At 34.4% G+C, this 27256-nt stretch overlaps 2 protein-coding genes and 1 long non-coding RNA gene across 4 annotated transcripts in view; 2 read left to right on the top strand and 1 right to left on the bottom strand.

The window, feature by feature from the left end:
- Window positions 1–782: 782 nt before the first annotated feature.
- LOC111420766 (leucine-rich repeat-containing protein 15) overlaps window positions 783–27256 on the bottom strand; it is a 173223-nt gene continuing 146749 nt past the window's right edge. For both annotated transcript variants that reach the window (XM_023053813.2, XM_023053806.2), the window contains exons 7-9: window positions 8580–8760; window positions 3069–3208; window positions 783–3013 (exon numbers count right to left, since the gene is read on the bottom strand). In XM_023053813.2, coding sequence (XP_022909581.1) covers window positions 2733–3013; window positions 3069–3208; window positions 8580–8760 — 602 coding nt within the window. In that variant the 3' untranslated portion in view covers window positions 783–2732. The remainder of the gene's footprint in view (window positions 3014–3068; window positions 3209–8579; window positions 8761–27256) is intronic.
- Window positions 12412–16291, top strand: LOC139429089 (uncharacterized). The gene is made up of 3 exons (XR_011639792.1): window positions 12412–13397; window positions 15185–15255; window positions 15317–16291. It is a non-coding gene; the product is annotated as an uncharacterized lncRNA (long non-coding RNA).
- LOC139429088 (uncharacterized) lies at window positions 24173–26829 on the top strand. The gene is made up of 2 exons (XM_071194586.1): window positions 24173–24263; window positions 24544–26829. The coding sequence occupies exon 2, from the start codon at window positions 24544–24546 to the stop codon at window positions 26611–26613; it is 2070 nt and encodes a 689-aa protein (XP_071050687.1). The 5' UTR covers window positions 24173–24263; the 3' UTR covers window positions 26614–26829.

Genomic DNA, 27256 nt, shown 5'->3' with positions numbered 1-27256 from the left:
TATTAAAAAGGCGCCGGTGCCCCCTTTTAGGCGGCGCCCGGCTGCTGTGCACCCCTTGCACCCCCAGGTAGCGCCGCCCCTGACAATGGGGTCATACACGACTTTTTTTTTATTATATTTTCTGAAAGTTTATATAAAAATATAGTTAGTTTTTTTATATTTTCGAACAAAATCATTGTTAAAAAAATTGTTGAAAATTTATATACCCATTTGCGCTTTTATAATTCCCGCGTTGATGACGTACGTATCAGCTTTGGGTCCCCTGCTCCCCTCTCAAATGCGAGAAAGAGATGAACGTCATTTAGGTTGTATTGAAAAGAGATAGAGTGTTTATAGGTTATGTTTATTATGTTTTGTTCATGGATGTAATAGAGACACTCTATTACATCCATGGTTTTATTTTGACACTGTCACACCGCAAGCGCTATCTAACGGACAATTTAACTTGTTTTAGGCAGAGCGGTTCCTACGTTACAGAAAAGCCGCGAAATTATTTCGTTTGAATATTTGCTATTTTTCACTTCAAATTACGCAAAATATAAAATTGATCAAAATATTTCTTTTACTTTGTGTTCATGCATATACTTGCATATATCGTTTGACGTAAAAATTTTCTCTAAATTTAATAAGTGTGTATGACCCCATTACTCTATACCTTATTGTTTAATTACATTGTTTTAGAAGTTTTTGTCGTTATGACTGCAAAAGTTCTAAAAACAATGGGGTCATACACACTTATTAAATTTAGATTATTATTAAATTTAGATTAAAATAGGCGCTGCTAGGTTTTAGCATAAATTTTTATTTCTGACATATACACAGAATATTACATTCGGGTTTCATTAAAAACATTGAATAACACCTCTGTAACTCGAGTACATTGTTTACGTCATTACACTGAAAATACAACAACCAATATAGAGTTATTTACCGATCGAAAATTTTTTTCCGAATTGTAGTTGTTAGATTTTTGTTTTTGAACGTTTCACATTTAGTACACACGGTATTTTAATGAGTGCTTACACCATAATTATTACAAATAGAGTATACATAAACATCTGATTACTTGGTAAAGTTGTAAAAAATTTTGCCCGGATCTAACCCTTTGTCCTGAAACTCGATAACGACCTGACATTTTTGCTATTTTTTACTTGATGGATGACAGTTTAGAAAAATACATTTTGGCGTTTCAGGACGAAGATCGGTCTGCGTCGCGGGCCGATATGTCTCGAAATGGTCTAGCAAACCGCCCAAAAGTAGTGTTTGGAGGCGCCAAAAACATTGCCATAAAAATACTTCATCTAGTTTTTAGTTTCTTGTTCTTATTTACTTAATACAAATTGCACGAATACATCATTATTTAATAGATTATTCAAGATAATTTTTCAATACTTGTATTTTTTTTTTGTCATAAATTTTCATAGAACACTAATTCTACGATATCGCAGATATTTTGCAGATATGTCTTAGTTTCTGGTTAGTTTTAAGAACGCCAAACGAAATTCTAACTTTTTAGCTCTTTGATATGTTTTAAGTTTTTAATTTGTCTTTTTTTTTTCTTTTAATGTACCATTCAATTTACGAAGTTCCATCATTGTTGTACTAGAGCTAAATTTTAGGTACGTGTATAGCTCTTTTTATTTTTTAATTTCTTTTTAGCCTTTTTAAAATATTCGGTGTGCAATGTCTGAATCTTTTTTTCTAAGTATACAATTACTAAAGTTTTATACTCTCATCATTTTAATTCTACTTTTATTTATGTAGACTTTAATATTACTAATTTTTAATACAATATTTTAGCTGTTAAGCCATATACACTTATTAGCATGCAAATTTTTTAATTATCAAATAACAAGAATATTTTCTTTGCCACCCTATGCAGAAATAAGTTTTAATTCTGCTGTCCCATAGGATAGTTTAGAGGTATTCTTATTTTGGACTTCTTACAAATTATTGCGGCACATTCTTGATATGACTGTGGTATTTGTTTCATTTTGGTATAGTACATGATATGTTAATAGGCCATGTCCCAATCTTTGTACCGAAAACGTGCGAATTTAACAAAAATTAATAAACAAATTTTAATTTTTTTGTAGTTGACAACGTTCTTATTTTTGAGAAGAAACATCAAGAGATAGAAAGAGCAAGAAGAGAATAGAGCAACCTACACATATAATAGATATAATTACTTTAATAACAACTGGGACATTCAATTATTACACGTTACAAAGTGAATTTTCTTGATATCTATTTTTTAACTTGCTTGCACAAGTTTTTATTTTAATTAAGCAATAGTAGGGAAGGAATGAGCTGATATGTTTCTGGTATTTTTTAACACCTCAGTGTGCGTGTCATTTGATGATGCTACATCACATACGCGTCGATAGAGCTTATAGAGACGGCCTCAAAACTATCTAAACCTATTTAAGAACCTTATATTTTTCTTGGGTCAGCTGAAAAACAATAGTATTCCTTACAACAGTAAGCGAATTTCCCCTGTAAAGAGACATTTTTTAATCAATTTCAATGAATTTAGTGTCAGTTCTTTTCGGTTCGCACCAAATTATTTTTTGAAATAACAAGCTTCCTTTACGGATCTACTTAGTAATTATACAATATACTTAACAATTATTTTTTAGCTAAACGTTACAAAATATATGTTATGATACACAGATGCACGATGTGAACTACCGAGAAGTATATTCAATAATCGTGTTATAACTAAAATTGTTTTAACATAAAAATCTATTAAACCCTATTAAAACCCCGACAAATAATTTCGAGGCCACCCTCAACGCCGAAGAAGCTGAATTGCTTCTCATCGAATCCTCATAAGCTTTTATTACACAACTCATTTTTTTTAAGGGGAGATTTTGTAAGCTGTATTCTCGATGTTCGTGGCTCATCATACAAACGGTACGTTTCTTTTCGATCATCTCACCGTCTTTATCTTTTAATGTTTTTAACCAATTGTTAAACCATTGTAATTCACATTCACACACCAAGGGATTATCTACAAAAAAATGTTTGAAAATATAAAATTTGTTTGAAAATGTTCAACAACTTACCTGTAATATCAACAACTTTAAGCGTATCAACAATAGGTTCCATCACTTCCTCTGGGATGTGCATGAGTTTGTTATTTTGTAAATTGAGAGTTTCTAAAGAGTTCAAGTTCTCGAATGCGAGAGGTGGTAATATTTTAATGCTGTAAAAACAAAGGGAGATTTTATTTAATATTTATGTAATGAAATGCAGACTCTTATTTTTACATACATACAGGTTTCCGAAAAGTAACTGATAAAGATTTACATTTTTTTACGCCATTTTTAAACGAATTATGACGTCGATATTTTTTTCAAATAGCAATCCCCCCAATAAAAATATTGCGGAATATGAAAGAGGATTTTTTTTTGAATTTAGTACAGTCAATATTAATATTAGCTACATAAGAAAATTTTCGAGATAAATTACCTTCAAGATTCATTATTTCTCATTCAATTAAATTAGAAAAATAGTAGTAGCCATGCGTAACCATGGCAACCAATTGTTTCAGATATTGTATTAAAGACAATGATTCATTTTTGATATCTCAAATAGTTGGTTAGAATGGTTTCATTCGCCCGAATGAAACAGTCACAAAAAAACGAATGGTGAATCAACACTAAGACATCAAGAGCGCGCTGCAATGTCGGTCAGTATGGTGTAGTGTCATTCTACAACATCAAGCAGTAGTCGTCTCTCTCATATGTAAGGAAAACAGCGAATCGTCAAAAGTATTCGCGAATCATTTCAAATGATTCATTGCCTCACCTACACAATAGTACACAATCATTGTTATTTTACTACCGGACATAAATAAATTAATGTTAAGTTGAATTTAAGACACAATTTAAATTTATGCAAAGTTATCTAAATTTGGCTAAACTTATACAAAATTGTCTAAAATATTCAAAACGTATTTAAAATTATCAAAATTTCACAAAATAGTTCAAAATGTTCGACGATCAAAATGTGGCTAATATTATCAAAACTTGGCCAAACATGTACAAAATTGTCTAAATTATTTATATCTAAAATTATCAAAATTTCACAAAATACCAGTGAAAATTAATCAAAATATTACTGAAATTACGTATACTTGTTCAAAATTATTTAAAAGCGCAAAATTTATCTAAAATTGTTTAAACTTGTCTTGTTGTTCAAAACTGAACATTTTTATGAAGTTGCTTGAAATGATTAAATTGTATCTAAATTTGGATAAACATGCACAAAAATGTCTGAAATTATTGCGTCTAAAATTATCTAAATTCGGAAAATTTTACAAAATTGTCTACAATTATCTAAACTTGCTCAAAATTTAAAAGCGCAAAATATCTATAGTTATTTAAATTTGTCTAAGCACGTGCAATATTATCTGAAATTGTTTAAAATTATTCATAGTTAACCAAAAAAAGTGTTAAAAAAATCGTTTTCAAGAAATCGGAACTTAAAAGAAATGTATATCTAATAGATGACACTATTAGAAGGCTATGATATTAACAAATCTAGTTACTTTTGTTACAAATTTGTGTGGTTTATTTTATTAATTTAAATCAAAGAGTGTCAATCAGTACGCTGTGTAATGTCAATTGGTAGTGACCAGTAGTGACCTAAATTCCTTAAATTCTCATCGAGAAATTGTCTTTAACGGAGAAGTTTTTTTTCAAGAAACGAGTGTATTGTGAATCAATATGGATATGGCGAATGTTAAAATAGTTACAAAAATTAATACTGGTGATTATCATATAATACCAAACCAAATAGTGTGAGTAAAATTTGGAATTTATTTGGCCTTATTAAAAAACAAGATGACAGTATAATAGATGGAATTGTTTGACATTGATTACAATCAATGTCAAACAGTCTCTGACTTATTCCTAGTATAAGCTATTCGCGTTGAAATGCACGGCATAGCTATCCTGCGCCGTATACCGTTACTTATGCTATACGCCGGTATTGTAAGACGTTTATTCTAGTGTTTATACCAACATTTAGTTATTCTTGGTATACGGAGCGGTATAAACTGTTTTGTAAGATCGGCCCTAAATAGTTTATGTATTTGCTGACGTAGACTGTTAATTCTGTATTTTATCATTTCATTTGTGATATCGCCTGGGCCTGGGTTTTTCTTGTTTTCCAGTTTACCAAGTTTATCTTTGTGATTTCTGGAATTACGATATTTAGGATTTGGTCTTGTTTCTTTGCAACATTTTCCATACTCGTTTCTGGGTACTGTATAAATCGTATTCCATTCCCTTTGTATAGCTTTCCTTGTGATTTTTTATCTTTCGATTTATTCTGTTTGTTACTTGTATATATTTGTTGTATTCTTTTTCGCTTGGTTTCCTTTTATATGTTTGGAATGCGATTTTTTCTCCATAGCGAGATCTTCAATTTCTTCTGTGAACAGGGTGTTTGTGTTGCCTCTTATCTGTTTACTTTTCTAGTTCTCAGTGCTTCTGTGGCAACCGCTCTCACATTGTTTTTAATCATTTTTTATATTTCGCCTGTGTTTTGGCTTTTAGTCTTGGGTTCGGTTTGGATCACTTCGTTTACTATCGGCGCAAAAAGTTAAGGCCCTTTAGAGATCGATATATTCGCAACTGCTAGATAAAAAAAATTGCTACAAACTTTGTCCACTTTGCGATTTTTAATAAGACGCCGTTATGTTAAAAACAGCTGGGTGGATTTCAATGCGGTTTTAACCAAAATATGACAAATAATAGCGTTTGTCAGATACCGTTATCAGTCTTTTTAAAGTTATGACTCTCTAAATTTTTTAGAGCGAATTATAAATTAAAAAGGAACAAAAATAAGCTATGCGGGGAGAGGAGGGTTTCGTCCAATCGGAAAAGATGATCCTGGTGTGTGTTCAAGAGACAGAACGTCGCGGCTTTATTGCTTTATGTAGGTAAGATAAAGGCGCGACGTACTGTCTGGAATGCTGCACCTTTTCGGATTGGACGGAACCCCCCTCTCCTCGCAGAGCTCATTTCTGTTTCTTCATAATTTAAAATTCGCTTAAATCGCCCTAAAAAAATTAGAGAGACATAACTTTGAAAAACTGATAACGGTATCCGATAAATACAATTATTTAACATATTTTGGTCAAATCCGCGATGAAATCCACCCAGCCGTTTTCGACATAACGGTGTCTTACTAAACAACGATTTTACGCGAAACTGTATGGAATATCGAAAAAATAAAATATGCCGCTGATTACGAACACATCAGGCTACCACAGGTTCAAAATTGAAATTTTTTCGTCAGGTAGTTTTTAAGAAAAATATTCGCAAACTGGATAAACTTGCCGGCACCGTACAAAATCGGGTACTTTTTTCATTTAACTCGCGATGAAAAAAACGCTGATTTGAAAATTTTCAAATTAACATATGTTACGTAGAAATGTTCAGTGATTATAACAAACTTTGTGGCAATTGGTTTTTTATCTAGTGGTTGCGAAGATATCGATCTCTAAAGTGAGGGCTTGATTTTTGGCATCGGTGGTCTAGATTGATATAAACTGCGGCTTGGGTTGGGTTTGGTTTCCAGTTCGGTTTTAATTAGTTCAACTGTCCTTCCCTTTTACTTTTTAATAATTTTCATTTCTAGGTTTATCTTGTGCTATTCAATATTTGAAGTTCAAGTTCGGATGTTCAGTAATTACTTATGTCATATTTTAATAAACTAATATAGAATCGATTGTCGATTTTCGTCCTCTACTATCCATCCGTGACATCTTGTGTTACGATTTGTGGTCAAAGAATGTATTTGTAATGCATAATTCATTCATAAGATCATAACACAGAACCCTACCATGTCTTTACCGCTATCATTACTTCTGCGTGTTGAAATCTTTATTTTATTCCAGGTATTACTGTTTTTCCAATGCGTGTTGAAGTTTTCCATTATCATTATTGTGCTATTTTTGGGTATAATATCTTAAAGCTTTCCCTGTCCACCTTTTCTCTCTGCCCGTTTGTGGGACATATACGGATTTACAGTTATATGTAAATCCGTATATGTCGCTATTTCTCAGAGATGCCTTTATCATCATAATCCTTTCGTTTATATAATTAGAGTCTATGACATTGTTATGACTAGTTGTCTCCTTATTAGAATTCATATTCCTGCATTTGTCTCTCCTATTTGTCCATTTTAGAGGAGAATAAAGTATACTGTCCCAAGGCTACTGATCCTTCTCGTTTTTTATGTGTTTCACTTACTGAACAGCAAGAGTTCTTGATTTCTATTTCTCCATGTCTCTATACTCCAAGTGGTCACCAAGTTCCAAGTATTTCATCATCTTTGAATATTACCTCCTCAATTTCTTATTATTTTTGATACAGGCAATAAGTTTTTTTCTAGTTTTAAATTTCTTCTTTTAATTTGCAGTTTAATTTTCTATTTCACGTATAGCTTTTGCTTTAAAGTCTTGATCTTTCTTTACAGCTCGAACGTTCTCATTTATATTTTCCTTTCTCACAAATAAGCTTCTTTTATTAGTCATGTGCATTGAAGAACACGAATCTAGGATCTATTTATTCGCACTGGTTTTTTCGTTTGTTGTGAGAAAACTAACTTTTCCATCTTTCTCATCATTTTTATTTATTTGGAATTGGTAAAACTCATGTAACATGTTGTATTTTTATTCTTCTCTATCTCATATTCTAGAAATTCTTTGGATTTTCCGTTATCATATATAGAAATGTTATATTCAGTTTAGATTAATAGTAGGAGTACATGAGTTTATTTTTGTCGATGTTGTTTACTACATCTATGCGTTTATGCAAAAGTTCCATAATGTCGATATTACTATTATCGTTGTCATAAAATACAGGATGAGTAATAGTTGATAATAACTTTTATGTGAATATTATTCGAATGAAAACATTATGTATTTTTCATGTTCCCTCAACGCGAATTAGTAGTATAAGTACTACAATATCACGGTCATATGAATTGTAAAATAAATATGTGATCTTACAAAGTGTCTCTTTTGATTCCTTTCTGTTGTATGAAAAGGTATTTGATAATCGTGTTACAAAAATAACTCACCCAACAAACAATAAGCTATTAAAATGACATATCATTTACAATATATTATTCAACATTCCATTATTTTATTGCATTATTATTGTTTTGTTAATGGATGATTTAAAAGAGAAAATCGCACTGTTCTATTTACAGCTCATCTAAAATTTCGTGAATGTTTTGTTTTTATTCTCTATTTTGGTTTAAATGTTTAATTACTACCTCGAACATCGGACATAAAATTTTTGAATGAAGGGTAATTATTGGTATTTATACAAGGTTGTAGTTGAAGTATATTTGGTTTTTGTAAATATTAATACCATTATAAAAATTTGTTAATAATTCAATTTTGTTACCAAAATGAAATTGTATATATATATATCGGATGAAATATCGGAAAACAACATATAAATTTGCTTTGCCACCAGGGAGTTTGTATACGTTACCTACGTAAATATATTCTCGGGTACGTTGGAAAATTGGAAAATTTATATTCTACTCACTCGTTCTTCTGTAAATTGAGGAATGTGATGGAATCTCCGAACCCTGTGAACGCATCTTCAGCGATCGACGTGATATTGTTCGATCTCAGGTCCAAATGCCGTAAACGGTGCAACCTTCTAAGGGCTTCCGTTGGAATTGTGTGGATGTTATTGTCGCCCAACCTCAAGTATTGTAAATTTTCTAACAAACAAAAAAACATATTTTTCAAGGTTTCGCATTAAACAACTAAATTAAAAATATTCGATAACAACAGTGAGCTATTAAAATACTTTTTTAATCTTCGAGTCGTGTAATCACACGAGTACTGTAATTATGCTCTAGCCCACGTATGATATATAGCATTTTATCTACGACTGCTAAAAATTACTAAAAAGTCAATTTCTTTAAAAAAGTCTATTTGACATTTATAAAAATATTTTGAAATGATTGTTGACAATTTTGAATTGTCAGTTTCAACAACATGTTTACTCATCTGGAATAAGTGTTTCGAAATGTAAAAACATAACAATTAATGTTTATAATAAATAGTATTGTTTCTCTGTAAGTAGATAGCACTTTTTCTTTTGTATTGTTGCTCGTTTCAATAAATTAAGTCTGTTCTGATTAGGCTAAAAATGCGTTACGTAATGAAACCAGTGCGGTAATGAACTTCATTACGTAACTCAAATCACCTCAAATGAGTGCGGTAATGATGACTTATCCAAGCAGTCGTAGATAATAGTTATTTATTGTATAAGTGTTTTAGCATCTAAAACATGCATGCATACAACGTTTTATCCACAATCACACTCATTTAGAATCAGAATTGCCAAAATTTCATCTGATGTTGTCAAAAAATGATTTGACATTTCACTCTGACAGCGGATGTCACCTCAAAAATCATTGCAATTAACTAAAAAAACATTGGGATGTGTTGAATTGTTGCTATTTATTTTCGATTGTTAATCGACTCCATTTGTAACATATTTGTAAAAGTGTGAAAGTTGTAAAGGTTGTAAAGGTAAAGTTGGTGAAAAATGGAAGAAAGTGATTATGTTCCCAAGATAATTCTTGAGGAAGCTGAAGAAGCAACTGTCCAATTATTGCCTGCAAAGTCAAGGGAACATTACGAAATAGTATATTAAAAAACAAGTTTCGTAAGACACGTTTGAAATTCACGAATTCAAGTTGAAAAACGATTAATTTTATATAATAATTTTTATTCGTTAACAACATCGTCACATTGACAACTAGAAAAATATATGACCCAATGTCACCAACTTGAACTGGTTCCATAAAATGTTACTAAAATCTAATTACAGCGTCGGATGCTGTAAGGAGTCTCATTACAGCACCCGTTTGAGTACTGTTATAGCTTTCATTACCGTCGCAAATTACAAAAAAGTATTTTCCGAGTTTAATGAATGGAAAGAAAAACGGGGGGTAATAACAATAAAAATCAAAGAATGAAATGTCTATTAATATAAATGTTAATGTTAATATAAATAATAAATAGGATGTGATTGATTTAAGATGGTATTTTTCATTATTCCACTAGTGGATAAAGTGGTACTTTATACGGTTCATAAGTGTGGATGCAATACGTTAGTAAAAACTTAGAACAAACTATAAGAATATGTATATAAAATAGACATTTCACTCATAATTTAAGATATTATATAGAGTTGCCAACCTTAGTGTAATATAAAGTTATTTTCGATTATCTTCGGTGAACATATGTTTAACTAATAAAGTATTTTCGCGACACGTTAGCAAAAGAAAGAAGAGCTGTTAACGTCCGTCTTCGAGTGATTTACAATTAAATCGCAAGTTGTATTTCAATATACATACTGGGGTATTCATCTTGGCATATTGCTTTAATTCAGATTTGAAGAGCAGGAAAAGAGGCAAGTTTTAACCAAACTCATGGTCGAACCGAGAACATAAGAAAATCTGGCTTAATTTATATACATCCGCAAAGACATGTAAGGGCTTACAGACGCAATTTGGAACATAATTCCGCAATCTTCCTTTGGTTTTGAGGATTTCAGTATTAACGATCTGGTCTTGAGGAGTGATTATGGCGAACATTTCATATCTATCTTGGAAATCGAGTTTTAACAGATTATCGCGGAGGAATTTGGTAGGGATTTTATTGCCACCTTTTCATAAAGAAAAAGTGTGGTACAATTGAAGAATAAAACCAATTATATAAATATTCTGCGATATAGTAACAGAACCAATAAACAAATAATAGCAAGCTGCTGTTAGTGTACCGGAGTTGATAACTTTTAACAAATAATAATACCTATAGTAGCCTTCAATATAAACTAAGCGATTGTCAACAAGAACGAAAATAGAAGTTATACAATGGCAGATTGTAAGGCAGATATTTACTGTGGAGAATGCAAAGTGGCTCTGTTACTAATAATATGACCAGTCTAATATATCGAGAGGTAACATACAGATTGAGGTAAGAAAAGAAACTGGGAAGACACTGATTAATTAGCTGAGCAACTTTAGGGCTAAAGAAAAAAGAAGCATCATTAGACGGATATGACCGGTAAAATTGTCTTCTATTAAACGCAAAAACAGACTTAAATTATAAATCTTATAAAAATAAGCACAACATTATGTCATATAATAAAAATAATTTATATTATATAAATTATATAATATATGGCGTTATGGCAATATAAGGGATATACATAAGGGACACCAAAGAGTACACAGAATGTACGAGGAATGTCCGATTATTGACCAGACATCCTTTCCAGTTACTGCTTTACTACATCTTGAAGTTCGTCGTCGTCTTCAAACCTTTTGCCAGACAAATGAACTTTAAACAGTCCAAACAAATGAAAATCAGAAGCAAGCAGGTCTGGACTATGGGGTGGATGGATAAGAACTTCCCAATTGTCTTTCTGAAGAAAGGCCTTCGCCGCCTGATGTGAGGTGTACGGTTTTGTATTGTCATGCAACAAACTGATTCCTTTAGTCAATCTTCTTCTTCGTTTCTGTCGAATAGCTTGAATAGTTTTTCCAGAGTTTGAAAATAAATATTGCTGTTGATTGTCGTTTTCAACTTGACAATGGTCATGTATGCAGTACATATGCGCATATAAAATGCGTGCAAGTTTCAACCGTGTGTTGCGAAAACGTACCTTTGTAACTGGACATAGTTGCTTCAATAATTAAATGTTACTGTATACAGAGTAAAAATGATCACGTTTTTATTTAATTTTTCTTTCATATTTGTTGGGTTATGATGAAATATACGGTCCGAATATTTTTTCCAATGCTTTCCGTTTCTCATCAATTGTTACATAATTTGATAGAGAGCGCGGATTCTTTTATATTTGCAACAAACGTGTTAAATACAGATCTTATTACTGCATTTCAAAGATTTTCTTTTTATTTTCGAATATTTTTCTTATTAAAGTTTATGTGGTTTAGAAGACAAAGAAATAGATTCGTAGTGAGATAAGCACAATGCCAACTCTAGCAATGGATGTTCTGCTTGGTATTATCTTCTTTGCATTTACATATAGAGAAAGTGGCTAGAACAACCATTTACAGATTTAAGCAATATGCTCAAAACTGTTCCGACATGTGCTACCAATGGGCTGCGAAAGACATTATAAGCACTGATATTGTGCTATCAATGCCGTCAGATTTGGAAGGGGTCGGGGCAGGAGTATACTGCCAGATACTTCGGATTAACCCCTTAACCTATGATTTATTTCGAGAATTACGTACTAATCGTACTACAGGCTATGCCCGTAGTTGTAGGTTAAGGGGTAAAGAGTTAGTAGTAATATAATAAAACTCTTTTTTAAAGATCAAATACAAAGACGTGTCGCCTTGTTAAAAGTTTGTATTAGAATGATTGAGAATGATTTTGGAATGTTTTTTACATCAAATATCAAAAAATGGTAACACAGCAATTTAGGTAATTTGATACAAGTTAAAAATTTCTATGTGAAGTTACGCTGTGTACGCTACAGTTACTCCACCTTTCACAAGAAAACCAAACGTAAAAAGCAACATTAAAAGTACGAAAATTAAAGATAAATTAGCAAGAAAAGTTAAAGTGAACTGTAAATTGTTCTTTGATAGAAAAGACGTCGTTACTATGGCAGTTATTTAATTTGTCATTAAGTAAAAATGCCGGTTTTAAACGATTTATATTTATAGGTAAGTATTTATTATTTTTTGAAATTATGAATGTCGTTCGAAGCCTTTTAAGAACTTTAAAGGTGTAAGGGGTAAGTGAAGGTTGCATGCCTTCAATTTTGACAAAAACGAAATCAGCTTTGAAAAGATCTTTATGAAGAAAAGGTTTGTCTCGTGAATGAAATGACGTTTCGGTTGGTTCTAGGTTCGAAAATGTTTCACGCAAATTCTGCAAACTGGTAGTCGTCAGAGAAGTTGGCCAGGTAGTCGGAGAGGTTGGCCGTAAACAAGTTCGGCAGAGAAACAGCCAAGGTCTTCCTTAAGGGAAGATCTGAGGCCTAAAAGAACGACAGGAAGATCGGACCAGTTGCTCTTGCTACCTCTGGCAATTTTTCGGTTTTGAGAATTCGATGGAATCTCTCCAAAATGCCATTACTTTGCGGATGGAAAGAGGATGTGTGGATCTGGTGTGTACCTAAAATGTTGTTAAACTTCGAAAATAACGAAGATTCAAACTGTCTACCTTGGTCATGCGTGATGGTGTGAGGTATTCCGAACCTAGAGAAATTCCGAAAGAAAGTGTCGGCTATCATTGAAGCGATGATGTCTTTGAGCGGAAATGCTTCTGGCCAACGACTGAAGTGGTCAATTGCAGTGAGTAAGTACGTATAGGTGTAGCGTAGAAGTGGTAAGGGGGCAAAGTAAGTCGATATGAACGTGTTCAAATCTACCACTTGGTATAGGGATTTTTTGGATAGGTGATTTAGTATGTTTGCTCACTTTGGCTCGTTGGCATGGTAAACACGTCTTTGTCTACAATTGAATATCTTTTGACATGTGTGGTCAATAGAAACAGGATTTAAGGTTATAAACAGTTGCACGTATTCCAGAATGTGAAATATTGTGAAATTTGAAATGATTTTTCTAAATTTGTCTGGCACGTAAATTCTTGACAATGGTGTTCGCACCAAAGTTTAAAATCAAATTGCGTAATTATTTGTTGGAAAATTGTTTATTGAGTAAGTGCGTTAATTGTGTATCCTGGTTTAGAGCAATTTTAATAGATTTTACATCTGGATAATCGGAATTAAGGGATTCAACATTGATGCGTGACAAAGTATCTGCCACAACGTTCGAATCTCTTTTAATATATTTAAGTTCAGATGTGAACTGGGTGATATCTCGGATAACGAATTTGTCGAGGAGTTTTTTCGGTTTTTGAAAATATTCAATTAATTAAAGGTTTATGATCAGTGATTAAAGAACTTTATCGCGGAATAAATCGCTAAAAGCTCTCTGTCAAAAGTTGAATAATTAATCTAGCTTGAGGTTAATTTTTTAGAAAAGAAAGCCTTAGGTCGTGTTTCGTTGTCTGAAGTTTGAGCAAGAACTGCTCCCATAGCAGTATTTGAGGCATCTGTTGTTAGAGAAAGCGTAGCTTGTGGTGATGGATGAGCAAAGGGATATTAATTTTTGTTTTTTTGGAATAAAGGGTATTCGATAGATTATATAGAGGACCCAAAATGTTTGAAATGTTAGAAATAAACCTATGATAGAAATTTATCATTCCTAAAAACCTTTGCAATTGTTTCAATGTCGTTGGAGTTGGAAATTCAGAAATTGGGGTAATCCTGGACTGAGAAGGTCGGATTTCTTCGGCAGAAATAATCAGAAAATCTAGAGAAGTTACACCAAATACACATTTCGAAGGTTGAATAGAGATGTTGTAAGAACTTAATCTTTTGAATAATTTTTCTAAATGTTGGTAATGCTCTTCCTCGCTTTTACTGGCAACGAGGATGTCGTCCAGGTAAACAAAAAGGAAATGCAGCCCAGAAAGCACTTCATGTATAAATCTTTGGAAAGTTTGAGCTGCATTCCACAGACCAAAATGCATTTGAGTAAATTGGAATAAACCGAAAGGTGTTGTTATTGCGGTTTTGGGGATGTGTTCTTCTTCTATAGCTATCTGATGATACGCTCTCACCAAATCAATTTTTGAAACAATTTTACATCTATGTAAATGGAGGTTAAAATCTTGGATGTGTGGTAAAGGGTCGCCAATCCTCAGAATCTTTTTTCGGAACCATGTGTAAAGCGGATGCCGTAGAGGAAGAGATTTGCTGGCCAAATTCCAATAGAAACCATGTATTGAAGTTCTTTTTTGGCGATATTGTATTTTTGTGAATTTAAACGCCTGGGACGACAAAAGGGAAGGTGTGAATTTGTTATGATCTTGTGAGTGGTTGTGTGTTGAACAGGTGTTGAGAAATCTGGTGTAGATGTCAAGTTCGGGTATGAGTTGAGAGGTTTAGTATACGCAGTTACAATAGAAAAAATTTTTGGGGTTGCTGTATTAGTATTGATAATAGAACCGATTGAAAATAATTGTGTTGCTGAATCAACTAATCGCTTGTTTTCAATATCAACTAAAAGTTTTTTGCCGTAGGTTTTAATTGTTATACCATTTGTCATACCGTGACCTACTTCTGGAGTGATGGCAACTACGACAGCATTTGGGTAAAGTGTTCACATTGTCATCATCATGTTTAAAATTTATCAAAGACATGTTATCTTCTAGAGACGAAATTCGTTTAGACAAGGTTTGAAAAGTTACCGAAAGATTTTGGAGAGATGTTGTTATATCTTCTTGGGAATGAGTCGCGAGCGGGGTACTAGATGAAATTTTGTTGAATTGGATGAAAGTTGTAAAGCATCCCATATCATCATTAACAAAACTCTGCTGACCACTTGTGAACCGCCGACAGTAGCCAACATGGATCTATAAAACTTTGACGGTTTTTGATCACCCATTTGAGAATTTGATAGTAAGTCATCGAGACGTCTTTCTTCACTCAAAGAAAGTCTGTCAATCAAAATTTGTTTGAGTGACAAATACAAATTATCCGCCGGGATATTTTGGATAACGTCTAAAATTAATGTTATGACATCGTTTGGTAAATGAGTCAGAACCAAATGATATTGCGTTTTATCGTTTTGCAACCTTGACAAAACGAATTGAAATTGAATCGTAAACTACGCATCAGGATTTGAATTTGGTAATAATGTTCAAGTCCAAGATGTCGCCCATAGTAGCGCCGATAGGATGTTAAATATGACAAATGATAGAGAATATAAAATGTAACTTGCTGCTTTTTTCGTTTAAAATTTCTTGATTAAGAAAGAATAACTAAAGCCTTTCACAAACCGTTCTCCACGAATCCAAAGAAAAAAATCCCAAAAAGTATAGCCTTCAGGTGGAGATGTATAACGGGTCGTAGCAAAAGGGCACAGCAAGGGGCAGAACAGGGTGGGTTGAAGCAGCGGAGTCCAGATCTGACGTAGTAGTAGTATCGTAGGGGCTGCAAGGCACGTTCAAAGCGTAGCTGTAGCACCGAAGGGGTTGGGGCAACGTGGTTGGAGGTGAGGTCCGGGTTAAAGGGTGTAGTAATTCATCCTCCTGCTAGTACAGAGTGGCTGGGGCAACGTGGTTGGAAGTGAGGTCCGGGTTAAAGGGTGTAGTAATCCTTCTTCTTGCTAGTGCAATGGTAATAAGGCTTGCAGTTCATTAGTCGGGGTGACCAACAAAGAGTTAGTAGTAATATAATAAAACTCTTTTTTAAAGATCAAATACAAAGATGTGTCGCCTTGTTAAAAGTTTGTATTAATGATTGAGAATGATTTTGAAATGTTTTTTACATCAAATATCAAAAAATGGTAAGTAAATAGCAATTTAGATAATTTGATAAAAGTTAAAAATTTCTATGTGAAGGTAGGCTGTGTACGCTACAAGGAGTTAAGCAAGGTTACAGCCTGGGTACATACTGTACTGTATTCCAAGCGGAAGTATTTGCTATTGACATGTGTGCTAAAATCATCCTTGAGAGAGGGGTGAAGAACATGACAGTACGATTTTTCTCAGACCGTCTTTTTTTTTTCGCAGGCCGTGAAGCAGTGTCGGCTCTGGTTAATGACTGTAAAAGAACTTTGAACACACTGAGTTGTGATAACAGAGTTTCTTTGATCTGGGTCCCAGCTCACTCTGGGGTTGCTGGCAATAATAATAATAATAATATCTTTATTTCCATAGGCAGTACAGCATCAGAAATTGTCATTTATTTATTTATTTATTTATTTATTACATTCGGGATGCATACAGGGTTGACCCCCAACTAAGCATCCACAAGATACTCAGCTAAAAATTAATAACAAAAAACTTAAGAGTACAACAAAAAATAATATTCTAAATCAAAAAGAAAACAAAATCAAAAGTAACACTCCAACAAAAAAAAAACAAAAAATCAGAACGCATATACAAAATTATTGTTACAATATTATATAAATAAAAATATTCATTAACGGAGTAATAACGATCTCTCCACACCCACGCCCCGCAAGAAACGCTTGAAAACAGCCAAAGACACATTGAAGATGTCGATATTCCTACAGCAAGAGTCATGCGTATTCATCAATCTCACAAGAGGAGAGTAAAGATGTGCAGAAGACAAGGACCTACCAATTCTAAACAAATATTCACCACGTGTTTGATATGACGGTACATAAAAACATAATTCTCTTACCAATTCCGAGGAATTGAAAAGATTGTTAACTACTTTAAACAAGAATAATAAATCGTAGCACAGCCTCCTTTGCTTTAATGTCTGGAACCCTAGAGCTCTGCAACGCAAAAGATAATCACCGTAAGGTAAAAATGTTTTGTGAGCTAAATACCTCAAGAACTTCCGCTGTACGGATTCAATGCGGTTAATGTGAATAGTATAATGAGGGTTCCAGACAGTAGAGGCGTAGCTAAGAACACTAACCACTAACGCCATATAAAGAGATTTGATGCATTGAATATTTGTGAACATACGGCAGGTCCTAATCACAAAACCCAACCGCTTTAGAGCCTTGGCAATAGTAAAGTCCACATGTAAATTGAACATCAGCCTGCTGTCCAATAAAACGCCAAGATCATTAATGTGGTCATTCGAGGTTAAAGTTCCGGCCCCCAATGTATACGAATTGTTTAGTGGATAACGTTTACGTGTGAAAGTAATTTTAGAACACTTATCATAGTTCAGGAACAGGCCGTTATCAGCGCAGTAAAGCTGGAACCGGTCTAGATCCTCCTGAAGATTTTCGGAATCACATTTGTTTGTAATGTTAGAAAATATTTTGCAATCATCCGCATACAACAGGAATTTTGCATGTTTAAAGCAAGAAGAAATGTCATTAATATACGCCACAAAGAGGATAGGGCCAAGATGGCTACCCTGCGGAACACCCGATGTGACAGGGTTATATGAGGATGTAACCCCACCAATCCTCACCGCCTGACAACGACCCGTTACGTACGATCCCAACCATGTCAAAAGACCTTGCGGTACATTAAAGGTACTTAATTTCTGCATCAGAATATTATGATCTATCTTGTCAAAGGCTTTACTAAAATCGGTGTAAACCGCATCGACCTGATTAGAACAATTGAGGGAATTATGAATAAAATTAGTATAATAAACTAGGTTAGTTTCCACCGATTTACCCGGTAAAAAACCATGTTGTTCCGTAATCAGGCTAGGTTTCAAGAGGTAAAGTAAATAAGAATATATGATTTTTTCAAAAACTTTCGAAACCAATGACAAGATAGTAATCGGGCGGTATTTAGAGACGTCACCTCTGTCACCGGACTTAAAAACCGGCAGCACAAATCCCCTCTTCCACTCACCAGGAAAGAAACCAATACGTAAGGACAAGGAAAAGATTAAAAATAGCGGTTTAGATAGACCATTCGCGCAGTGTCTAATAAAGTTACCAGGTAAATTATCAGGACCAGCTCCAGCTTTAGGATCGACTTCATTAAGAACGGACAACACATTTTCCTCAGTAAACCACGGGAGAATACCGGCTGAATCAGTCCGGTTAGCAATGGTAGCGCCGACAAATGCCTCATTAAAATAATGTGAAAACAGAGAACACACATCAAGGATATTATCCGCGACCTCATTACCAAGCCTCATGTGAGTGGGAATACCGGCACATCCACCCCTCCTATTTTTAACGAAAGACCACAAATGATCAGGGCGCTCAATCAAATTTTCTTGGACCGAGCGCAAGTACTTCTGATAGTCAGATTTAATCAAAACTTTAGAACGTTTACGGAGAATAGTAAAAGACAAATAATAGTTATTGTTGCCAAACCTCTTCCAATTACGATGAGCTTTAAGTTTCTCACGAATGACTCTTACTGTGGATGAGACGCTAATGATTACAAAAGATAGTCGGTACAATACGTACTTTCGTCATCTCACAGCGAACATGCACAGCGAAAATACAAAAAACAATCACAAAAGGAAACAAAACAAATTACTGCAATTCTCTGTTATCGTCGTGGTCCCATTCCGTGTTTAGTAAATATTTCCCCACTGAGTAAAAGCATTTGGATGTAAGGAAGATTTTCAATTTATACTTGAAACGGTTGAAATCAAGCCTCTTAAATGTTATCGGCAAATGATTGTATAAGCGAATCATCATATGTTGAGGGCTATTTTGGGTGAGAGACAGTCGGCATTTGGGTATGTACAGATTATTAGTAAGTATTTATATCACCACTCCTAGCAAACTCCGTAAGGTGTTTCTTTACATATTAGAGTGATTGCAGAATATAAACACAAGGCATGGTTAATAAGCGATTCTTTCGAAATGATTCCTTACATGATTCATTATAAGACAAATCAAACATCGACCTAATGACTTTCTTCTGGGCCACAAACACCCGTTTTGAAGTCGAAGAATTGCCCCAACACACAATGCCATAATTTAGATGGGAATAAACCAAACCGTAATAAATAGTTTTGACAATTTCGGTATCAAGTACCTTCCGAAGTTTCAAAAACAAAAACGAGAGTGAGGACAGCTTGTTTGGAAGAACTCGTGTCTGCTCATCCCAGGAAAAGTGTGCATCAAACTAGATACCAAGAAATTTCACATTGTCTGCAGATTTAACCGATGTTCCGTCGACTTTACCCAGCACGCTGAAATCAGGTTTATTGTATTTTGAAGTGAACTGCGTTTTACCATAATTCAATATCAAACCATTGGTGTTACACCAGTGTAGCATTTCGCGAGCAACATCTGCGATCGATTTATTGCGACGGAACGATCGTCGGCAATTAAAACCTGTGCACAATCTGTACAAGATAAAGGGTCATCGTTTATGTACAAAATGAAAAGCAACGGCCCCAATATGCTCCCCTGAGGGACTCCATATTGCACTGGGAGGAGAGACGAGTTTATCAGTTGCTGCCTACCAGACAGGTAACTTTGAATCCACGAGAAGGCTAGGCCTCGAATACCATATCGACTCAATTTCTCTAAGAGTAGTTGGTGATGTAGAGTATCAAACGCTCTAGACAAGTTAAAGAATAGGCCACAACAGACAGACCGAGCATCCAGACCCTCCACCACAGATGCATAAAAATCCAAAACAGCATTCTGAGTTGACTTATCAGTCCTAAAGCCAAACTGATAATTATTAATTTTATTAAACTTGTTAACGAATTCATTTAGTCGCGTAAAAAATGCTCTTTCAAAAATCTTTAAAATTGCCGGAAGAACAGCTACAGGTCTATAATTGGACATCACTGAAGGATCTCCCTTTTTGAAAATGGGGGTTATGGAGGCTGAACGGAAATTCCCCGCATACAAACGACTCATTAATAAGAGCTGTCAATGTATTAGTTACAATGTGAGATACCTTGCCCAACAAGAAACGAGGTACCTCATCACAACCGCTCGAGTGCTTGACAGTCACGGACATAATTATGTTAGCAACTTCTGAAGCTGTAACTGGAGTTAGAGTGAAAGTGAGCAGTCATTATTTTTTATGCTTATTAGTGCCTCAGAAATATTTACAGTCGAGCAGCTCACCAATTTTCCAACAGAATTGATAAAAAAATCATTAAAAAGTTCAGCAATATCAATGGGAGCTGAGACCTCGGCACCATTATCACCTATAAAGGTATTAGTCGCTGTAATAATTTTATCTAAGGAATGCTCCTGTCGGGCCAGGTCCCATGCTATTTTCGACTTATTGCTTGCTGTTGAACATAGCTTATTACCCAAATGACATCTCAGCCGATCCTTATATTCCGCATCTAAAGCCGGATTCCTTACTAGTTTACATAAGTGATGGAGGCTCCTCAGGTCGCTAGACTGTCTCCTAATATCCTGCGTAATCCATCCCTTGTCGGTGGATTTGATAACAGATTTTCTCAAGGGGTAGCTGGATTGGAAGCCATTACAGAAGTGACTGTAAAATGACGAAAAAGATGCCTGAAAACTGAAATGGGAGTTTAATTATTTAAAGGTGCTCAGGGTTGTTACAAAACTACTCAGGTTAACCTTATTAAATCGACGTGTCAATGCAAAATGTGGGTGTATACTTTTGGCACACACTGGAATAGGAATAGAAGTAATTTGAGCAAGGTGATCGGAGAAACTCGTGTGAACCACCCTGGAGCTGTTAGGTACTACCACGTTAGTAAATATGTTGTCAATAATAGTGGCTTTACTCTAGTATGACTGAAGATTCGTTGGTGAAGATCATGGGACATAAGAATATTAATTGTGTCAATCACATGGGGACACTGATGAGCCGCAAAATCCATATTGAAGTCCCCACAAACAACCAAGGGACCACGACGACTACGAAAAAAAAAGTAATTAAGAAGTAAACGCCCAAGTAAGCCCGCGAATAACGATATATCCCCCGAAGGAGACCGGTATATACACAGAACAATCATTGAAAAGCCATGGGATCGTATCTCAACGCAGGCGTATTTAGGAATGCAAACGATACATCGATTTTTCGAAAACATCGATGTATCGTCCATAAACATCAATGTTTTAAGAGCGATGTTGAAGTCTATAAAACATCGATACATCGTTCATTATGAACGATATTTTATCTTCGATGTTTGATAAAATAATCGACCATTATTTCCATGTTTGTATAAAAGAGCAATGAAATATTTGCCACTGTTAGCAACTTCAGTGTCTAACGAACGATTATTCACAGAAGTTGGCGCAACGATTAATCAGGAAAGGAATCGCTTATTAGGCACCAGGTTGTCAAAGTTAAGGTTTCTGAATTCTATACTTAAAAATAAATTTAAATAACATTATCTATGTGTTTTATCATATTATAATAAATGGACCGCGTTATATATCACTTGACTAAGCGACATTTTATCGTTTTTAGAGATTTTCATGCTGTCTGGTAAGTAAAAGTGTAACATCTTAGAAAAAATACAGAATACCGAGAGACCTAAAATACTATTTGTTTTAAAGGATAAAACTAAGCGCCAATTTGTTTCGCCACGTTATACGATTTCAAGTCCGATTTACATCATACGTCTAAGGACCGACTTACATACCATTAGATACGACCTTTGATTATATATAATATGGATTGAGCCAACGAGAGAGATAGCTTGCGCAAGGTGATCGAACCGAGATAGACATAGAAGCGCACTGACATATAATGGGCGTGCGTTAATTTATAAGATAAAAAACTATCAATTAGAAGTAACATTTATAATACTTACAGGTGATGTGAAACTGTATTATCGCGAACTTTGCACACGAAACAATACATTTTTAAACATAACGGTGTGACTGGCTGTGACACAACAAAACGATAAACGTCAAATGGAAGAGGTTTGACACTTTTGTGCGCATGCGCCCGTCTGTTTAGTACCGTTTTATGTCTACCTTTGTTACACTTTCACATTATCGCTTTCCATCTGCGTCTATTCACCTTGAGCCACATTTTTGTTAGTAGATATATTCAGTTAGCTCAATCCATATTATATATAATCAAAGGATACGACACTTACGATTAGATATACCAAGAAATTCTACAATAGAAAAAATAGATGAACCTACAATTTCGAGTCAGTGTCGTTTTCTAGATGTTAGTATAAAATTGAAAGTTTGTCTTTTATTTGATATAGAATTTAAGTCTAACAAGTTTCGGCCCTTGGCCATCTTCAGAGACTCCACAAATAGCGCTAGTTAGCATAAGATATCATTGCTGCGCATTTTTATTGCACTAAAACTAGAACTAACACTAGACCGAATATTTCTAGTTCTAGGACTAGTGTTAGTTCTAGTTTTACACTAGCACTATCACTAGAACTAACACAAGATCTAGAACTAGAATCATTCGGGTTTAACCGTTTTGAGAGACGTGGGACTAAATCCGAATGTTTCTAGTTTACGGTCTAGTGTTAGTTCTAGTGGCAGTGGTAGGTAGCGCTACTTAGCATAAGATATTACTGTGTTGTATATTTTTATTGAACTAAAACTAGAACGAGAACTATAAACATTCGGGTTGTCGTGAAAAAAACTTTTAGTTGTCAATGTCAACTTTAATTTTACTATTACCTTTAAAGTGAGTCCAAACTTGACACATTTATCTCAAAAAACCAAAAAATTCGAACTTTCAACTTTTAATTTTGACATAATTGTCAACTTCATAAAAAATTCTTTAAAATGAGTACAAAGATGACGCACTTATCTCAAAAAACAAACTAATTTAGAATAAAAAACATTAAACCCTAAGTTAGCAACAATGAAGATTAGCAATTTAATTTTTAAATATTAATACCAACCTTAATTTTTTATTTTTTTTATTATACTTTTGTTTTTGTGACAAATATTAGACATATAAAAATTATGAATATGTCAAAATGACATTGACATTTCCAAGCGGAAGTTGCTTATATCTCGATTAATATTGGAATTAAATATAACATGTTTGTACTCATTTTAAAGGATTTTTCACGACGATTACAAATATGTTAGATGGAGTTTTTTGATCGCAAAAATTGACAACTATGATAAGGTTATTGGGTGTAGCGATCGGTATAAGAAAAAAAGAGAACTAAATTTTTCTTTGCTATATTTCGAAACAAATTGTTTCTTCTACAGGCAAAAAACTGTGAACATATGTATCAAAATTAACACTTAAACCATCAATGGCTTACATAAAAAGGAAGAAACTTACAGGTTAGTTGATAAGCGGCACGATAGCGGAACATTTCAACGGTCCACCAAGAAACATAGCATCATTAAAACCCAAAAAGGGTGACTCGAATTAATAAATTAAAATTAGGACATTTAAATACAAACTAAAATAACTGACGTTAGTAAAAATCTTATGATGACTGAACATGGCGAAGAAACCAGTTCTTAAAAATATATTTTTCTTTTTAGAGACTGCGCGATAGACAAAATCACAACGATACTGTCGAAAAACATAGTTTACAACCATTAGGGGAAGGGGGGGCTATTTCGTTCGCGGGGCACTTTCGGACACTAGCTATATATAGCCTATAGATAGTGCTAGAGAATTCAGCTTTGAGTGCGTAATGCGCACACTTACGGACACTCGGCTCGCGGAGTGAAGAGGCAGTGCGAGCGTCGCCGGCATCGGGGCAAGCCGCAACGTGTTTTTCGTCACCGTAAGTATTTTTTTCTTGTTAACTTAAACTCATTTAACTCTCGTGATAACGTCACAGATGTTTTGGTTATTTGTCATAATCACTGAAAATGTATTGGTTTTATGTGTTTTTCATTAGTTTTACCATCTTCTCAATGGTTTTTTTTCTAGGTTATAAAATGTTACTTTTATGTTGGTTGGGGTACGTTCGTTCACTAATACGTGGGGCACATTCGTACTGTACGAATGTACCCCTTACGAAATCTTAATCTAATTAGCAAGCTTATCATAATTCTTTTCAGATGGTGCGCAACTACAAACGGAAGAATACCAGAAGCGGTATAGTGGATGAAGAGGCTATGACATCAGCAATTAAGGAGGTCCTAAATAAAAACCTATCTACTAGAAAGTCTGCAAATAAATATGGTATAAAGCCATCAACCCTTGAAACTCGTATTAATAAAATTCGTAAAGCCAAATCTGGAGAACCTACTACATCTAATCGATTGTTTAACTCAAAGTATACTGCCAATCAAGTTTTTACCAAAGAAGAAGAAGATATGCTAAATGAGTATATCATAATCAGTTCCAAGAGGCACTACGGTTTAACACTGGAACAAATTAGGAAACTTTCCTACCAATTTGCAAAATTGAATAACTTTCGATACCCGCCCAGCTGGGATGAAAACAAAATGGCCGGTAAAGATTGGTTGGCCTGCTATCGTAAACGAAACGCCAATTTAAGTTTACGAAAACCCGAGAATACTAGTGCAGCTAGGTCATTTGGATTTAATAAGTCAGCTGTTGGCGAATTTTTTGAGAACCTGGAACAAGTCTTACAGAAGCACAAATTTACTGGAGATCGTATTTACAATTTTGACGAGTCTGGTATTTCCACAGTATTAAATACGCCCAGAGTTTTAGCTGAAAAAACTCAAAAACAAGTGGGTCAACTCGTGTCCGCTGAAAGAGGGGAGCTAGTTACCTTTGGGGGCTTTATTTGCGCAAACGGAAATACTATCCCACCTTTATTTGTGTTTCCAAGGGTGCATTACAAGGACCATTTCATTGATGGTGCACCAGAAGGAAGTTTGGGAGTGGCTACGAAGAGCGGTTGGATTAACTCAGTCATTTTTTTAGATGTCCTGAAACATATGCAGAGACATACGGTGTGCTCAAAAGAAAACCCAATTTTACTTCTGTGTGACAATCACGAAAGCCACGTGACCATTGATGCAATAAATTATGCACGTGAGAATGGAATTATTTATCTGTCATTCCCTCCACATACCACGCACCGTCTCCAACCGTTGGATGTTGGAGTCTTTGGCCCATTCAAATCAAAGCTGAAAACTGCATTCAACGACTGGCATGTGTCTCATCCAGGGAAATCTCTTAACATCTACAGCATTCCAAAACTGGCTAAATTAGCCTATTTTCAGTCTTTCAATGGTAAGAATATTACTGCTGCTTTCGAGAAGACCGGTATATGGCCATTCAACAAACTTGTTTTCAGCGACGAAGATTTTGCTCCAGTGCAAGTGTACCACAACGACTCTGCGCCAGAACCATCTGTGACTAATGCCGAAGCAACCAATGATGAAGCTGCGCCTCAAGAGGCTCCGCAAACTTCACCACCTGCATCTCCTGTGTTGCCTGTAGTTTGTTCATCGTCCAGTTACGCAATGGCTTCACCATCGACATCTTTAGGAATAGTAACTCCAGAGATGATCCGACCCTATCCTAAAATACATAAAACTACGTCTGCAACAGCTAAGAAAAGAAAAATTGGCAAATCAAGAATATATACCGACACACCTGAAAAAAATAGACTTGAAGACATTGCACGAGCAAAAGAAACGAAGAAAATTGAGAAAGAACGAAAAAATAGAGTGAAGGAGGTGAAACGTGCGCTGAAATTAGTATCGACCGAAGTTGATAAGTCAAAAAAACAAAAGAAGGATTTAGAGTCTGAGAGTGAGACTAACACTGATATGAGCTTGAGAGAAAGTTCTGCTTCTCCGGTTGAAGACATCTGTGAAGAATTAGAAACAGAAACACCTGTTTTGATTCACAACATTAAGAAAGGGAGTTTTGTTGTAGTGAAATTTGATAAAAAGAAGTCAGTTTTACATTACGTTGGAGAAATCGTTGAAAAATATAGTCCATCAGAATATAAAATCTCATTTTTAAGAAAAAAGCAGGGAAAGGCCGGTTCTTGGAATTTTGTGTATCCAAATACGAAAGATGAAGGATCTGTTCTTATTTCAGATATCATTCTTATACTGCCAAAATCCAAAACTGCTGCCACAGCGAGGACGGCCCGTATTTTTAACTTTGGAAAAGATTTTTCGCCATACAATATCCAATAGTTGCGTAATGTTTAAGTTTGATTTCTTCTTTTTTAATAATTTGTTGCTTACATAATAAGGAGATGGCTTTTTTTTTTCGTTAGACGGAGGGTCGTTAGGTTTTTGTTTTCATAAAAAGTTTAACTAGATTATATCATATGATATAAATTATTGTAATAAAAGTGTTCTTATTATTTAGAATGCGAATGTGTGCCTAAGCTTTGTTTTTAGATTTTAAGTTTTCTATTTGATTTTGAGGCTGATTACTGTAATGTCGTTATTAATTCATCTCATAAAGTCTGAATTGAGAGATAAGTATATTAACAAATAAATATAATATGTCAAATATGACTATGACTGTTTACTAAGAGTGCATTTTTAGTAAATAAATTATTATTTTCGGTGATTTTTGTGTTTATTTTTTACTGTGTACCAATGTTTCCCACTGCGAATGAATGTGCCCCACCATATGTACGAATGTACCCCACGCGTGGGGTACATTCGCACAATTTCCATGTTTTGGTAAATCGCTTATAAGTCTGAAGTGCTACATCATACTTAAAACGTAACTATCGAATTTTTAAGCCAAATACACTACCTATCCATTCATATCTGTGTCAATTTAAAAAAATAACTCATTTCATTTTTATGTCCCAATAAGTAA

Source organism: Onthophagus taurus, chromosome 2, assembly GCF_036711975.1.
Source record: "Onthophagus taurus isolate NC chromosome 2, IU_Otau_3.0, whole genome shotgun sequence".
In the NCBI taxonomy this organism is placed as follows: Eukaryota; Metazoa; Arthropoda; class Insecta; order Coleoptera; family Scarabaeidae; genus Onthophagus; species Onthophagus taurus.
This window is presented reverse-complemented; position numbering and strand designations above follow the sequence as displayed.